The sequence below is a fragment of the Triticum dicoccoides genome, chromosome 4A, assembly GCF_002162155.2.
Source record: "Triticum dicoccoides isolate Atlit2015 ecotype Zavitan chromosome 4A, WEW_v2.0, whole genome shotgun sequence".
NCBI classification, from domain to species: Eukaryota; Viridiplantae; Streptophyta; class Magnoliopsida; order Poales; family Poaceae; genus Triticum; species Triticum dicoccoides.
Window position 1 is genome coordinate 642864142 of NC_041386.1, and position 11102 is coordinate 642875243.

Sequence of the window (11102 nt, forward strand, 5' to 3'; positions counted from 1 at the left end):
CCCTAGCACAACGTAATGCCGCATCTTGCTTTTTGTTACATTTATTGCTCTGTTATTTATTGTGTCCCCCCTCCGTTACTTCTTTCCGATAGACCCCGAGACTGCCGGAGACCCCCAGTACGACTACGGTGTTGATGACCCCTCTCTCTTGCCAGAGCAACCAGGCAAGCCCCCCCCTTTGATCACCAGATATCGCCTACTCTTCTCTATACTGCTTGCATTAGAGTAGTGTAGCATGTTACTGCTTTCCGTTATTCCTATCCTGATGCATAGCCTGTCCTTGCTACTACTGTTGTTACCATTACCTGCTATCCTACTGCTTAGTATAGGATGCTAGTGTTCCATCAGTGGCCCTACACTCTTGTCCGTCTGCCATGCTATACTACTGGGCCGTGATCACTTCGGGAGGTGATCACGGGCATATACTATATACTTTACACAGTTACATTACTTATGATACTGTTCGGAGATGGGGGCTGAAGGGGCAGGTGGCTCCATCCCGGTAGAGGTGGGCCTGGGTTCCCGACGGCCCTCGACTGTTACTTTGAGGCGGAGCGACAGGGCAGGTTGAGACCACCTAGGAGAGAGGTGGGCCTGGCCCTGGTCGGCGTCCGTGGTTATTTCAGAATAACACGTTTAACGAGATCTTGTTATTTGATCTGAGTCTGGCTACTGGCCTATATGCACTAACCATCTACGCGGGGACAGTTATGGGCACTCGACGTCATGGTATCAGTCGAAGCCTTCGTGACGTCAGCGACTGAGTGGCGCGCGCCGGATTGGACCGTAAGCCTGCTCTTGTATTAAGGGGGCTAGTTCTGCTTCCGGCCGCGTTCGCAACGTGCAGGTGTGCAAAGGGCGATGGGCCCAGACCCCTGCGCCATAGTATTTAGACCGGCGTGCTGACCTCTCTGTTGTGCCTAGGTAGGGCTGCGACGTGTTGATCTTCCGAGGCCGGGCATGACCCAGGAAAGTGTGTCCGGCCAAATGGGATCGAGCGTGTTGGGTTATGTGGTGCACCCGTGCAGGGAAGTTAAACTATTCGAATAGCCGTGATCTTCCGTAACAGGACGACTTGGAGTTGTACCTTGACCTTATGACAACTAGAACCGGATACTTAATAAAACACACCCTTCCAAGTGCCAGATACAACCGGTGATCGCTCTCTCACAGGGCGACGAGGGGAGGATCATCGGTTAGGGTTATGCTATGCGATGCTACTTGGAGGACTTCAGTCTACTCTCTTCTACATGTTGCAAGATGGAGGTGGCCAGAAGCGTAGTCTTCGACAGGATTAGCTATCCCCCCTCTTATTCTGGCTTTCTGCAGTTCAGTCCACCGATATGGCCCTTTACACTTTTACTCATGCATATGTAGTGTAGCTCCTTGCTTGCGAGTACTTTGGATGAGTACTCACGGTTGCTTTCTCCCTCTTTTCCCCCTATCCCTTCTACCTGGTTGTCGCAACCAGATGTTGGAGCCCAGGATCCAGACGCCACCGCCGACGACGACTCCTACTACACCGGAGGTGCCTACTACTACGTGCTGCCCGCTGACGACGACCAGGAGTAGTTAGGAGGATCCCAGGCAGGAGGCCTGCGCCTCTTTTGATCTGTATCCCAGTTTGTGCTAGCCTTCTTAAGGCAAACTTGTTTAACTTATGTCTGTACTCAGATATTGTTGCTTCCGCTGACTCGTCTATGATCGAGCTCTTGTATTCGAGCCCTCGAGGCCCCTGGCTTGTAATATGATGCTTGTATGACTTATTTTTATTTGTAGAGTTGTGTTGTGATATCTTCCCGTGGGTCCCTGATCTTGATCGTACACGTTTGCGTGTATGATTAGTGTACGGTCAAATCGGGGGCGTCACAGATGGCCTCTTCTCGGCGGAGTCCGGGAAGTGGACACGATGTTGGAGTAATGTTTGCGCAGGTTGTCCTCTAGTTTCTCACTCGCGCTTTACCTCCTCTTCTCGCTCTCTTTTGCGAATAGGATAGCCACCATATATGCTAGTCGCTTGCTGCAGCTCCACATATATTTTTACCTTACCTTACCTATTAAGCTGAAATAGTCTTGATCGCGAGGGTGCGAGATTGCTGAGTCCCTGTGGCTCACAGATTACTATTACACCAGATGTAGGTCCAGATGATTCCGCTCCAGGTGACGCGCTTGAGCTCAAGTGGGAGTTCGACGAGGACTCTCAGTTATACTATGTTTCTTTTCCTGATGATCAGTAGTGGTGCCCAGTTGAGGGTGATCGGGACCGTGTCGCAAGTTGGGTTATCTTTTATTTTGGCGCCGTAGTCGGGCCATGAGTGTTTGGATGATGTAATGTTATTTATATACCTTGATTGATGTGGCGAGTGTAAGCCAACTATGTTATCCCTTTTCATTATCTATATTACATGGGATGTTTGTGATGATTGCCTGACTTGCGACATATGCCTTCAATGCGATTATGCCTCTAAGTCGTGTCTCGACACGTGGGAGATATAGTCGCATCGAGGGTGTTACAGTTGGGTACTTCGACCATCAATGATGGTCTTTCTTCACCCTCTCCTCCTACTTTACCAAGGTCTCGAAGGAGGAAGAGGGAGAAGAACGACCCCCTACGGGAACAGTCGGTTCATCTCTCAAGTGGTTGCATATATGGTGTACACTCACCCACTCACTGTTATTTCGACCGTTGGTGATGGTCGTCCTTCACCTTCTCCTCCTACTTTAGCAAGGTCTCAGCGGAGGAGAAAAGGAAGAATAACCCCCTATGAAAACAATCAGTGTCCTCCTCTCAGAACAACTCTCATCTCAGTTTGTGGATTAAGAGTGAGTATTGTCCACCCGAAGAAAAATATAGTTAAGTAGCTCATCCATAAAAAGTTATGAATTTACAAAAAAAACGGCATGACCTTTGCTAGAAGTCGACATATTGAGTACCAGAAATTAACCAAAATGAAACTTAATCCACGTTTCGTGAAAACATTGGCACTCATTATGAATATGTGCATCATGAACAAAATATGGTACTATATGTTGATCCCTATACATTACATAGTCCTCTAGCACAGGCAATCAAATTTAAAACGTCTAGTTACAAAGATTCAATGGTACAACTACAACACATCCTATGCCAAAATTGAACTACACTAACAAAATGTGGCTAATGTACAAGTACAATAAATTAGAACAACTAAAATCTCAATTAACAGAGAGAGGGGAGGTGTGCTTACCGGGGCCGACGGAGAAGGCGGGCAGTACGAGGACGATGCCGGAGGCGGAGGCGGACGGCAAGTTTGATCGGGACGCCGCCGCCGTGCTTTCGAATTTTTACCACACCCTTGAGGGGTCGTATGATGACACCTTGCCAGATCATGTGAATTTCTGGCCTCTAGTGAATTTTCTTGGATTTAAATAGCAGCAAACCGCACGCCGACATCCCAGGCTTGGTCACCGATGTCGGGTCCTCCCTCGCCTTTGCTGCACATGGCCTAGTAATGACCAAAGACCACAAATAGGGACTTTCGGCCCATTTCCGACCATGATTTCATGTGGCGGCGGGTCAAATCTTGAATTTTCGGCATTAAAACCCGGTAGATGCAGTAAATGTGTGTAATATGATAGCCCCGCCCGCCTCTCCACTAGTAGAAAACAGGGCTTTGGTCACAGAGCAATATTCACATTAGTCCCGGTTCAGTCACGAACCGGGACTGATGTGAGCATTGGTCCCGGTTCGTGCGGCTAAGGCATTAGTCCCGGTTCACCTAAGCCCTTTAGTCCCGGTTTAAGACACGCACCGAGACTAAAGGGTGCGATGCCCTTTAGTCCCGGTTTGTGTCTCAAACCGGGACTAAAGGTCCCATTTTCAAACTCTACCCCCCCCTGTGGATCGCCTGTTTTCAAATTTTTAGAATCCTCAAATTCTAAAAGGAAAAAAGGTATGCTCAAATTTCAGTTTTTTTTGTATTTTCATTAAATCTGGTCAAACTATGGTCAACTACGTATTCAAGAAGTATTAGTGTTACTAAATAATTATTCAAAAATATTAGTGTTACTAAATAATTATTTCAGCTTTTTTTGAATTTTGGTCAAATCCGGTCAAACTGTGGTCAAACTACTTATTCAAGAAATATTAGTGTTACTAAATAATTATTTCAGTTTTTTTGAATTTTGGTCAAATATGGTCAAACATTGGTCAAACTATGGTCAAACTATGGTCAAACTATGGTCAAACTACTTATTCAAGAAATATTAGTGTTACTAAATAATTATTGTTTTTTAGAACAATAGTTTCAAACTCAAACAGTGAAATGTGTGACTTCATGCTCAAGCTAAATTCCTGAGGGTTAATAGGATTGACATCTTACTATTGTCAGAAAAACAACAAGTGCAGACTTGGAAAACGAGGGAGAATAGAACCCGGAAGTTAAGCGTGCTCAGGCTGGAGTAGTGAGAGGATGGGTGACTGTCCAAAAAGTTAGATGATTTGGAATGATGAGGGGTAATTAGAGATTAGAGGTTAAATTGAGCAGTGATGAGGGGTGATTAGAGATTAGAGGTTAAAATAATTCAAAAATTTGAAAATAAAAAAATTAAAAAAATCATAAAAAAAATTTTAGTACCGATTGGTGTTACCAACCGGGACTAAAGGTGGACCTCCAGACAGCGGCCACGTGGAAGGCCTTTAGTCCCGGTTCTATAAGAATCGGGACTAAAGGGGAAGGCTTTAGTAGCGACCCTTTAGTCCCGGTTCCAGAACCGGGACTAAAGACCCTTATGAACCGGGACTAAAGACCCTTTATCTACTAGTGCCCCCCAAGGCGAGGAATTGCATGTGCCTTGGAATGGCCCCCGTTGAATGCAGAAAAGTTCTGAGGCCCTTCTGAAGAAAAGATATGTGGTAGATGTTGTGGGTTCACCCGACAGGGAGACACATGAAATCGTGCGAGGAACAGTCGTAAACACTCCTCTTTTTGCATCGGGCCCTAACATGAGTATACAAGGATTGTGCAAAAGTAGGAGAAGATCAATACACAACTTTGAAGTGGGAAAGTGGCCTTAAAGAGAGAGGCAAAAAAATAAAGGGGGAGAAAGGGCAGGAAGAAGTGGCGGAAAATAATAGTGGAAGTTAATGTGTGAGAAAGAAAGAAAAATGAAAGGAATTGCAATAAAAGAGAAATAAAGGCATCGTAAAGGGACTATGCAAAAGGGTAAGCTGAGTGTATATTGTTTGGTGCTCGACTTACTCTTAATTCTTTTTTCTAAAGAAATGTTGGAAGATTATAAGACGAGTGTAATTTATCAGGTATTCGGTCGTTATTATAAGACACTCGGCAAACAACGCTCGACGTCACAGAGTCGTCATATGCGGACGGGAGGGACACATGTCCAGAGCTTAGCCGAGCGGCCTATATTTGCCGTTTTCTCCACCTTTGCCGAGCGCGCAATTTATGCCGAGTATTTTTTGAGCTGCTCTCGGCAAAGGCCACACTTTACCACACCCCGCCTTTAAGCTCAGTGTTTGTATGATACTTGGCGTAGAGACTATATTCAAGCTCCCGATAATTTACACTTGACATACGGAGAACAGCGTTGCTATACAGCCGACGGTTGCAGACGATACACAGCCGATGTGTTCCATCAGGCCATTTGTAAATTTGATACTCCTTCCGTCCGGAAATACTTGTTCTCGAAATAAAATGGACGTATCTATAACTAAAATAAGTCTAGATACAACCATTTTAAGGACAAGTATTTCCGGACGGAGGGAGTACTAGGCAATCTGACGGTGTAGAGCTTGTGTCGGCTGTACATCCGACATTGCATGTCGTGTGCACATCAATTTCGTACGGAGAAATACTCGGCAACGACGGTTTCTCGTGTAGTGACAGTACGTCAGTACCCACGCGGCGTGTCACGTGGATGGTTTCTTCCATCAGATTTTTCCATTCGGTCCCGTTTAGTATGGTTCGCCCCGTCTCGGTCTGGTTCCTCCGCCAGCGTTGCGCTCCTCCGTGCTCAACATCGGCCTCCACACCTTGTCGACGCCTCGACGGTGTGGTAAGTGCACGGCCTACGTATAACCTAAACTCTTGCACGCCTTTTTTTCCATGGTAATACGGATCTTATTCATATCACAAAGAACAAAACACAAGTAACGTAAAAATCGACATAACAAAACTGAAAAAATATCAGAACATCTCTGAACTTGATACCGATGCCCGTCACCTGCCTCCAGCACCATCACAACAACCACCGAAGAAATGAATGACGGGTCACCTCCTCATCCGAGCTCGACGCGGCTCCATCGCTGATATGCAGCTTTGCGGACCTCCAAGGTGGCTCACCAAAAGTAAAACCATTGCCGTTGAATGAATCAGACCGGGGCAACACCCCAGACACGCCATCAAACTCCAGATCTGGCACCCCACCACGACGAAGATGCCGAAGGAGGAAATCATACCTGTCATCCACGAACCACGAACCCAACACATGTTCCGTCTTCCAGATGCCGTCGACGCAGACCACAATCTGCATCCGCTCCTGGACTACCTCCCAAGCTCCGCGCTGACGTGGAGCAAACGCCGTCGTAACGGTGGAGTCTGAGGACACATGTCCACCACGAGGATGCCGCCGCCATCACGCCATCCTTACTTGAACAGACTGGTTTCCAAATCCATCTCCAATAGGACCGATGGCCTCGTCAGGGGAGGATCCGAAAAATCTTTATTCAGCATCGTTATCGTCGCCGCCGAAGTTAAGACGATGAACAACCTAAAAACCTAGACTACAAGAAAGTAAAAATGATCCACGCGTAGAACCGGCGACCCCCCTCACCACCGATGACCGAGGTCGCCGGCGGAGGGGAGCCGCCGGAAGACGGCGTTGAAAGATGGCCTCTCTTGGCGGCGGCTAGGGTTCCAGCCGCCAGGACGAGAGAAAAATGATCGGATACAAACGTTGGTTACACTCTTGCACGCCTGCTAGCTCTTCTCAGCTACTTCCTCCGTTCCACAATCTAGTGCATCTACGCTTCCTGAGATTCAAGTTTGACCGTAAATTTAACCAACGAGACCAATTGTGGCGGGAGAAAAAATTATATCACTGAATTCATATAAAAAAATACGAATTCAATGGTATGATTTTTGTTCCCGACGCAGTCGGTCTGGATAGTTAAATTTACAGTCAAACTTGAATCTTGGAAAGAGCGGACGCACTACATTATGAAATTAAAGGAGTTCTACTTAACAATAATACTACATCTACATGAAGGTACGAACAATATTAGGTAAACTAGCTAAACAATTATCTCCAGGTGGGTGGGGCCCCCTTTCACCCTTCTCCAAATCCAATTTAGCCACGTTGTTGTTTACGTAAACTATGTAACTTTAGTTATGTAAGTGTAGCATTACTCGCTACTTAATCAATTAAGCCGAGTAGTCCATAAAAAAGGCAATTAAGCCGAGTATCATCAACGGGGAAATGGTAGAAAGGAAAAATTCGACGGACATAAAGTATACCTGGCCATGGGCAGCCCAGCCCGGCCGGCCCGACCTTGCCCATGGGCCGGGCTCAGGCCTAGATTTTGAGCCCGATGAGCAGGCCGAGCCTGGGCCCGTTGTATTTGCAGATTAAGGAAGAGGCCCGGCCTGAGGCCTGGCGGGCTTTTTGCATGATGGGTCGGGCTTGAGCCTGATTTTTAGGTCTGATGGTTGGGCCGGGCTTGGGCCTGGGTTTTCTACGCCGGGCTTAAGGTAGGACCGGACCGACAGATGGCCAGGTATATAACATAAAGCAAACAAACGAGATAATTTGGAGGGAGCTGATGTTGCTGCTGCTGTACAAATAGAGCTAGCTACACCGATGGGTATCAGCAGGGCATGCACCAGCCAAGCACGGACGATCGATAACCCTGCATTGCTAGAATGGCTGCTAGGGTGGTGCTAGATGAGTTGAAGGTGCGGCGGGGCACGCCATCGTTGGTGGCGCCGGCGCGGGCGACGCCACGGGAGAGCGTGGCGTTGTCGGACATCGACAACCAGCCAGTCATGTGGTTCTACAGCACCGTGATCCACCTGTACCGAGGTGACCCATCCAAGGGACTCGTCGACCCAGCGGTGGCCATGCGCGCTGCGCTGGCGGAGGCGCTGGTGCACTACTACCCGCTGGCCGGTCGGCTGCGCGAGGAGGCCGGCCGGAGGCTGGTTGTGGACTGCGCTGGGCAGGGCGTCATGTTCTTGGAGGCGGACGCGGACATCGCCATCGATGATCTCGGCGACGTGCGGTACCCGCCGTTCCCGCGCTCCGAGGAGTTCATCTACGACGACCGCGTCTACAGGGCGCCCCCTCACGGCGTGCCGCTAGTGCTGGCCGCAACCATCAACCAGCCCCTGCTGTACGTCCAGGTGACACGGCTCAAGTGCGGAGGCTTCACCGTGTGCCACCAGAGCGCCCACTGCATCAGCGACGCCGCCGGCTTGGCGCAGTTCTGGAAGGCCGTCGGTGAGCTCGCCCGCGGCGCCCTGGCGCCGTCCGTGCCGCCCGTTTGGGCCAGGGAGATTTTTAACGCGCGGCAGCAGCCGCTCCCTAGCTTCCCCCACGACGAGTACCGGGAGCCTGCAGACGGGTGCGACGGCGACCGGATCGCATCCACGCCACCGCGCGACATGGCGCGCGTCCGGTTCTCCTTCGGGCCCGGGGCCATCGCCGCGCTGCGCAGCCGGGTCGCGCCGGGAGCGGCATCGGCGTCTCGGTTCGACCTGGTGGCCGCCTGCGTGTGGCGGAGCCGCACTGCGGCGCTCGGCTACGCGCCCGGGGACGAGGTGCGGCTGATGATGGCGGTGAACGCGCGCGGCCGGCGCATGGACGTGTTCGGCCGCGAGATCCCCGCCGGATACTATGGCAACGCGTTCGCCTTCACTGTGGCGCGCTGCGCTGCCGGGGAGCTGTGCGACCGCGACCTCGGCTACGCGGTGGGGCTCATCACGGCGGCCAAGGCGAGGGTGACGTACGAGTACATGCGGTCGGTGGCGGACATGATGGTGCTGGAGGGCCGTCCTGTGATCGCGAGGAAGCGCACGTTCGGCGTGTCGGACCTCAGCCATGCGGGGTTCGACGAGGCCGAGTTCGGGTGGGGAAAGCCCGTCTATTCAGGCGTCACCATGGACGCCCACCGCGGCGCCACCTTCTTCATCCGAGGCAAGAACGAAGAGGGCGAGGACGAGACGTTCGTTGGCATCTACCTCCCAGCAGACTGCATGGAAAGGTATCGGAAGGAGGTTTTGGCCCTCACCACCGAGCTAGAGCCGCATATGGAGAAAGAGTCGCCAGCTCCACTTGCCCTGCGAGCCCGCTATTAACGTGGAAATAGGCTCACCTCGTTTTATAAATAAAAAAGTCACACGGTTGAACGGTATAAATTGTTGATGAAATACTCTTACCAGCTGATAAAAAAGACAAGACTATACAAATGAACACCGTCAAAGGACCCCTACGCGTCGCAGCCGCCATCGAGTCCAACACATCGGACTAGGGTTTTCACTCATAATGCAGGAGAGGTGCAAGACAAGCACCACGACTACCCCTAGGAGTGAACGTGACACCCGTAGGCACCGCCACTATCGGCGAAACGCTGAGCACGATAGGGCCACTACTAGGGTTTTTGTTTTTTGTCGTGGTTTGGTAGTAGCTTTGGAGCGTATATACAAGAACCTTTCTGCCACAAGTCTGGCAGGCAAATGCCTGAACCTTTGTAAATCTTTTTTTCTTTGAGAATACGTCAAAAACGTACCATATTTTTATAGAAGACAGAAGACAATTACAAGAGACTATAACTCGTTGCGAACAACAAGTATAGTACCAACACCATACCCGAGCTAATCCAAAGAGAAGCCTTCGCACACATTACAAACACAACACAAAGGAACTTGTCCCGAAGAGCATCAAGGCCGCGTCTCGACCTACACCGATCACCACAAAGAGTAGCAACTTTAACCGGACCTTCCTTGCCGACGCACCAACCACTCTTGATTGCCGAAAGGAGATGACAAGTGGGTGGAGGGACTTGGTTGGCCCCGCGAAAGCCACCATCTTGGAGTCACCGACATTGACGTATATTGCGCCCAAGAACCTCTACTCGGACTAGCGACACGCACCGGAAGACCGCAGCACCGAACAAGTCATGTCTCCCTCCACGATGCTCCCAACAGAGATACGGCGCTAGGACGCCGCCATCTCTGGTCCAAGACCTAGGCTTTCACCCGGAGACCGCAACCAACCAAGACGGGGAGATGGTGACACACCTAAGCGACGCCTCCAAGGAGGGGAACGACGCCCACAACCATCGTCGCCGCCAACACCGACCGAAGACGGGCATGATTTTCATCCGTAAAAGTCGGCCACCTCCCACCCCTTGCGAAGAATTGAGGCTGTTGTCAGTGCTGGATCAAACCGCCGCCGCCGCAGCACCTCGCCATTGTGATCAAAGTGCACTGAGCACCAACACCCTGCACGTCGAGGACACGCAGTCCAGCTTCCACCTCCCGCATGGCCGGTGACAACAACTCCATCTCTCCTACCACAACCAGCACAGCCAGGATCTTCCGCTGTCGCAAGCAGCTGCCACACCACCTCTAGCGGACAGCCTTGCAGCGGACAGAGCCCAAGGAGCCATGACGGGGGAGCCACCTCGCGCGCGCCTGCTCCCCGCAGCAGGCCGCTGACCCGGGCACAAGCTCCCCGGATTCAGCCTGCGCCTCCACCACCCACCTGCAGATCCTCGCCGGGGCCAGCAGGGGCAAAACACACCAACCGGCCGCCGCGGCAGATCCCGGCCGCCGCTCGTACGACCACTCCTGGCCCAGATCCGCCGCCTCCCTGGCCTAGGTGCGCCTCCCCTCCGACCACCATCCAGCGGCTCCCAGCAGGTCGTCGTGCACCAGCACCTCCTCATCGAACCCGCGACCATGCTCCACCACTTCGTACGCACCTAGACGCGCGCCGCCTCACCGGAGAAGACCACCGCACAGCCCACTTGAAGCCTCTCCCCCGCGCGAGGGAGGCCCGCCGGAGCGCGCCGAACTCGCCCACCGCCTTCGACGGCCGGGCGC

At 51.3% G+C, this 11102-nt stretch overlaps 2 protein-coding genes across 2 annotated transcripts; both read left to right on the top strand.

Annotated features, from left to right (window-relative positions):
• Positions 1-7919: 7919 nt before the first annotated feature.
• LOC119283947 (benzyl alcohol O-benzoyltransferase-like) lies at positions 7920-8826 on the top strand. Its single transcript, XM_037563283.1, has 2 exons — positions 7920-8746; positions 8817-8826. Exons 1-2 carry the CDS (start codon positions 7920-7922, stop codon positions 8824-8826), a joined length of 837 nt encoding a protein of 278 aa, XP_037419180.1.
• Positions 8827-8828: 2 nt separating this feature from the next.
• On the top strand, positions 8829-9353 carry LOC119285932 (benzyl alcohol O-benzoyltransferase-like). Its single transcript, XM_037565266.1, has one exon. It carries the CDS (start codon positions 8829-8831, stop codon positions 9351-9353), a length of 525 nt encoding a protein of 174 aa, XP_037421163.1.
• Positions 9354-11102: the final 1749 nt, after the last annotated feature.

Bases quoted from the DNA above. Each gene is read 5' to 3' on its own strand.
- LOC119283947 (XM_037563283.1), top strand. From the start codon at position 7,920: ATGGCTGCTAGGGTGGTGCTAGATGAGTTGAAGGTGCGGCGGGGCACG.
- LOC119285932 (XM_037565266.1), top strand. From the start codon at position 8,829: ATGGCGGTGAACGCGCGCGGCCGGCGCATGGACGTGTTCGGCCGCGAG.